At 40.8% G+C, this 6,001-nt stretch overlaps 1 protein-coding gene across 1 annotated transcript; it reads right to left on the reverse strand.

The window, feature by feature from the left end:
- Nucleotides 1-1,483: 1,483 nt before the first annotated feature.
- Nucleotides 1,484-3,740, reverse strand: LOC124476660 (YY1-associated factor 2). Its single transcript, XM_047033927.1, has 4 exons — nucleotides 3,597-3,740; nucleotides 3,182-3,307; nucleotides 2,684-2,836; nucleotides 1,484-2,471 (listed from the first exon to the last, which is right to left on the reverse strand). The coding sequence occupies exons 1-4, from the start codon at nucleotides 3,620-3,622 to the stop codon at nucleotides 2,234-2,236; spliced, it is 543 nt and encodes a 180-aa protein (XP_046889883.1). The 5' UTR covers nucleotides 3,623-3,740; the 3' UTR covers nucleotides 1,484-2,233.
- Between the last annotated feature and the right edge of the window lie 2,261 nt (nucleotides 3,741-6,001).

Here is a 6,001-nt window from a genome sequence, read left to right on the forward strand (position 1 = left end):
GCAGCCTGTGACATTACAAGCACGCGCGAAAAGCGGCTGGAGGCGCGCACGCGCAACAACAAAAATGTGCAAAGGGATGTTGACAGAGCAAAGGAACTTCAGAAAAAGAATAAGGTTTGATATATCTAAACTAAATTAGATACTTTACACAAAACATGGATTATTGCGTGATATATTGTGAGAGATGAGGGTCGCTAGCCGTTACCTGGCAGCTGGTTTGTCATGGTCCGTGTACAGAAGTAGCCTAAAGGATAGGCTACCTAGTCTCATAAAATACACTTAGTTATCGGCTGTGTTAAACCAACGTTTTCTGTGTTTTATTTAGGTTGGTTATATTATTATATTTACCTTGATAACATAGATTAGCGATTATTCATAGTCTACTGCGCCCTCTACCGGATGACAGAGAGAGCGCTGTCATTCGGCAATACTGCACCCTTCAGACAGATTGACGTCTCCCATGTTTATTTTAATTACTAGAGAATGTTCTTGTCATAAAATAAAACGATAAAACGTCAAAAAAAGCTAAATTAATTCAATTCAGTTGAATTTTCAGAATTACTACAATTAATACCCTTTCATAGGGACAAATATGTCCCATAAGCGCCATCATGTGGGGGAAATGTAAATCTCCACGTTGGATAAACCACAAATAACTGTACCTGTCTGACTTGCATGATATGTTAAAGTGAATACAAACTATTTTAATTATTAATCATACGGTCCGTTTACTTTTATAATCATCTTATTGGTTTGCAAAAGTAATTTAACTATTGAAGAAAGTTAATAGATTGAAGATTAAGGCTGAACTTGGAGGAATAAGATAAAGGAAGATAACCAAAGGGCCTTCAGAGTGGTGAAGGATTGGCAGGTAGCCAAGCTCTACACGGTGGAGGCTAACCCATGGCTGCCAGATTGAAAAAGGGCTCATGTTATGGACCAGGATGAAAAAACCCAAGCCCAGTACTGCCTCCACACCATGGGTTCCCACTCACCATGGCCCAAAGGTGATTAACTGCCTGAAGGGACAGTGTTGTGCTTCTCTGCCTGCCTGCAACCTCATCTCTCCCATGTTACATTGGCAGTGGCCTTGTTTTCAAACCAAAGTGTTATACAGGGAAGGATTTGAGCATGCAACCAAATGACTCTACCACGAGCTATACACATCCACCTGCAACCGCTTGACATGGCATTCCTCACCTGACGGCAGACATATAACAAAACCAAAAACGGGGGTAATCACAGGACCATACATTTTTCCTACTCATTTTTCCTACTCTTGCCAGTGGATCTTCCCATTGGACATTCCAACTCCACTCCAATCCGACTAGTCAGAAATGTGGTAATATCACCGGTACACAGTCATATAATTCAAACATACGTTTGCTATTCACAAAAAAGCTTGATAGGTATCTATAAGAACCAACACCCTAAGAAATAAATCTATACCAACCACATTGAGCAAGACATTTTTACCACTCTGCTTGATAAATCTATCACTTCAGCTTTATTAAATAATATCTTAATATAAACCACTGTTAATGATAGCATGCTTGACTCTACAAAGTGGAGAAGAAGCAGAATTTCTTACAATATTGTTTCAAACTTTTTACGCAAACTTTCAGTTGAGATGATTCCCATCGACATAAAACAAAATGGCTGGATATAACCAGTAACATAAACAGTGATATGATTCAGTAAAATGTTGGCCAGACTGGAAATAATGCTAAAACAACTTTCTCATGAACACCCATACCAGATGCCATCAAGTGCAAAGTCTGCTGCTACCAAAAACTCAACGTCAATCTACAATTAAGAGATGGCAGCTTCACATTCTCATAATGCATATTCTGTTCATCCTCTGTAGCTAACACTCTAATGTCTTCAACAGTCCACATTAGAAAGATTGACACCATCAACTAAGTGAGTGATGACAACATAACACTGAGGTTTGTGAATGCTGCCAAGACACCTGGCACTGTTCAGCTGCACGTCTAGGGGTCCTTATGACTGTCAGGTGTGCTCAGTTCATTCATCATGACAGACTGGCTGATTTCATGTTGATGTCGTCTTCTTCCCTGGAGAAAACTAAAACTTGTCGCTCTTCACCGGGAACACAGTTTTCCCCGACCGAATTCAAAACTGTAATTGGCAAAAAAGTTTCACATGTGCATGTTGACAAATGACTGGGTGACGTGGGCTGAGCCTGCCGGTTGAGAGCTGGGGGTGGGGGCTAGTGTGCCTCCCCGTTGACAGAGCCTTCTCCCCGAGGTGATGAGGACCTGGACACCCCTCGTTCAGTGTTGTCAGAGCTGGAGCCACTTTGGCTGTGCTGGTCTGCTGATGCAGCACTGGAGGAGGTGGAGGTGGGCTTGGTTTTCTCCTTAAAGTCTGTGATGATGACAGTCAGGTCTCCAACGGTGACTTCCAGATGTTGGGCACTGCTCCGGTCCACATTTTTTAACCTAGGCCTGGGAGGTAGAGGCAAAAAAACGAGATCCTTCAATAAGTAGAAATATTTGAATGTCAACATGAGTTAGTGGAATGTATTTTACCAAACAAGAACATGAAAGAAAGATCATCAATTTTAAAGTGCGCTGCACGAAATTCACTGACAAAATACAAAAGGGTTGTTTGTATTATGTAAGTGTAAACAAAGGGCAATTACAGATTACAAAATTACCTTGTCTTCTTGTTACTGCTCTTTTTTAATGTTGGTTCCTTATCACTCTTCTCTTTCTCCGATTTTTCTTTTTTTTCTTTTTTGGGTTGTGTTGGTGAGGCGAACTGCTGAGTAACTTGCTGTGCGACCAATTGAGACACAGGGCGAGGTTTCCTAAGAGAAAATTTAAGAGACCCAAAGAATTTTAGGTGATGATATAATATAATAATCATAATTAACATTCAAGTCTCCAATGTAAATACTTTAGGCCTACATAAATATAAATTAATTCTGGTACAGACGTTTACAGTGCCTCACCATTCCAAATTCTGGTACTCAGTTTCACAACAACTTTTTAAAACCTTATAATTGAGCATGTAGCCAGTGTTTGCATGGAAAACTAATCATATCAATTCATTATGAGTAAAGGTGGAGTCTTGTTAACTGCTATTTAAATTATGTTCAAGGATGCTTGCTGGCAGTTCTACAAATCAAAACAGGGTAGAATTGCACAATTACCGGGTTGACGTTCCTTTTCGTACATCGCACATCATGCACTTGAACGCCTCTGCACTGTTCTTGTATGTACAGACACTACAGTCCCAGTATCCATCGTCGGCGGAGGGCTTAGGTTGCCGCTTCGGCCTTCAGACAAAACAAACGCATAGAGTGCAATGGTTTAGACGTGACAATACGGAGGTCAACCAAACGCTTTCTCGAAAGCTTAATACAAAACGTGAATTTGATATTAATCACACAGATTGTTGAGGATAATAGAGTAGCCTGTGTTTGTCACAGCGGCCACATAACACAAGCCAGTCCGCCATGAACGCTACAATGCTTGCCTACTACTTCATCCATTGGTCGTCGTGCGCTCAAGTAATCGTCACTAGTTGTTTTCAGTACCTCTTTGAAACCAGATATAAACAGTTACCTTGTGGGGCTCTTCTTATCACCCATTTTATGAACCCTGATCTTGGTTTGAGTTCAGTTTGGATTACTAAAACAGGAGAATGTTAAAGCCGTTCGGCTGCTTTCAGCTGTCGTGGAAACTCCAGTCGAAGGATGATCACGTGGTGAATCCTGTCCAATCAATTGCAAAGCAATCACAACAGAGATCCAAACATCCAAAGGCAAGACATAAATGAAATAAAAACCTCTAAATTAATGTAAAAGTTGGATTACCAGTTCCCTTAACCAACATTTGATTTAATATTAAATTGAAATAAGCAATGCATCAGATCCGGTAGCCTACTTAGGCTTCCAGTTCAGGTTAAGGAGCACATAAACCCGCACATAACAAAACTATTGATACCCTTAATTGAAAACATTTCCCAGTACAATTTTCAGACTCGTATATGCTGACATCACAGGATCATACACAGCACTGGGCACTGTCAATGGAATTAGAATAGGCCAAGTAGACTACATTTACAAAACAGCGCGATCTGGCGGCTGTGAAATGTATGACCAAGTCAAGATATGCTAGACGAGATACAGTATGTCATCACGGGCTGGTTTCCAGTGTCTTGTCACTGCTACACATATGTACACTTAAAAGGTTTGCAATTGACTATGGATGCTTTCTGTATGGGCCAGCAGCTGGGTAGAATACAGAGGAGAGCACGTTTTGGGGCTATGTGCTGGGGCTCCTACACAGTTGAAGCGTTGAAGGTGGATGCAAGGGAGATGGCTCTGGGCCGAGGGCCAGAGTGAATGAAATGTTTGAGGACCCTAACCCTGACCTAAAGTAAATACTAAGCTTTACTGCAACAACATTAAATAACGAATCAAAGGTAAAACAAAAACACACGTAAAACAACACATTATACAGTTTAAAACTGAAACAGACCATGCACAAGGTTAAGATAAAACACAGTATTTCGGAAAGTAAATCAATCTTTACTGTAAGATATAAGTTGTCCTCAAACTTTAACTCCTAGTGAAATCACAAATTCCAGTGTGGTTCTAATTGTTGCTCATATAGGTCCAGTTTGAGTAAGGCGGACAGACATAGGCCTACCCTGGGGGCATCTCGTGGAGATGGTTCCCAGAAAAGTCCAACTACCTTTGAGGCGAGAAAGTAATGGAACAGACAAGTAGGCCTTCCAGAGGCGTTGTTAGACGCAAAACTCTACTGAGGCACAGGCCCCTAATTATTTTTTTCTTCCAATCCTGCACAATATACTCGGCTATAGAAACTCCCCTTGCTTAACCCACTATACAACAGTTCAGGGATGCAGGTTAGATATCAGCTTTAGGGTATAGACATTGTTGGAATACTCTGCTGTTCGTTTGTGGTTTTATATTCATAAAAATATTATATCAAAATTGTATGGGTAGTTTTCACCCAGTCCCAACACTGCAAAGTAGCGTCTTCCGAATGTGAAACGAATGTCGAATATGAAACTAACTTCACCTCGGTCTTTGGCAGGGACATCAGTTAATGCCAGCGCGCATTCCTTTTCGTATTCATTTGAGCGCAAATACTGTTTTATGAGCTTCATGTAATATTGTCTTTATGTTTTAGTCAAAATAAGATGATCGGTAGGCCTATCATTTTGGAACTTTCTTTAGTTTTGTAATGTTTTCTTAGTTTACCTCAACTCTTGCGTCCGAGTCCGACACCTGGACTTCTGTGTGCGTGCTGCAGTGGCTGTTTGGCAAACTCAGAAGAGCGCGGTGACATGGAATTCTGCAAGCATCGGTTTGTGTTTTTGGTTAAACTGCTTTGATTTTAAAAGCGTTGATACGTTTATTTTTTCGGGGATTATCAATCTAAATGAATCCACTGACTAATACAGTAAATTGTTAAAACTCAACCTTTTTTTTTTACTGGGACACAGCAGATTTATACTGGGGCACGTGCCCCAGTTAAAAGGGTCTAACAACGCCCCTGAGGCCTTCTCAGTCCTCATTCTTCAGGCCAAGCTTTGAGAGACTGTAGGGGGACACAGATTTGGGAGGGACTCTGTTCCTGTAGACAGAGGAGAGGGCCATCTAATTTAGATAGAAACTGAAGCTAACATTTCACACCTCCACGTGGGTTTTGACTAAAAAAAGAACAATGTGATTGATGCAGTTTTAGTTACATTTGCCTACACAGGTTGGTTAATAGAGCATGGGAAGGGGGGTTTATTTAATTCTATACATCGTCCACATATGGTTTCCATTTATGTAACTGACCTAAAATTACATTTCGGCAAAGTAACGTAGAAGGCACGAATGCTTTATCAAATTTTGCGCTATAATTTTTGTTCTGAGCGAGAGTGACACTTCGAGACCAATCTGATGCATTATGAACGTATTGGATCTGCAATCTGGATCTGCCAACTTTCC

This window comes from Hypomesus transpacificus, chromosome 14 (assembly GCF_021917145.1).
Source record: "Hypomesus transpacificus isolate Combined female chromosome 14, fHypTra1, whole genome shotgun sequence".
Taxonomy (NCBI): Eukaryota; Metazoa; Chordata; class Actinopteri; order Osmeriformes; family Osmeridae; genus Hypomesus; species Hypomesus transpacificus.

Bases quoted from the DNA above. Each gene is read 5' to 3' on its own strand.
- LOC124476660 (XM_047033927.1), bottom strand. From the start codon at position 3,622: ATGGGTGATAAGAAGAGCCCCACAAG. The intron at 2,837-3,181 runs GTAATTGTGCAA...ATTTTCTCTTAG, and splicing joins CGAAAAGGAACGTCAACCCG to GAAACCTCGCCCTGTGTCTC. The intron at 2,472-2,683 runs GTAATTTTGTAA...TCTACCTCCCAG, and splicing joins AGCAGTAACAAGAAGACAAG to GCCTAGGTTAAAAAATGTGG.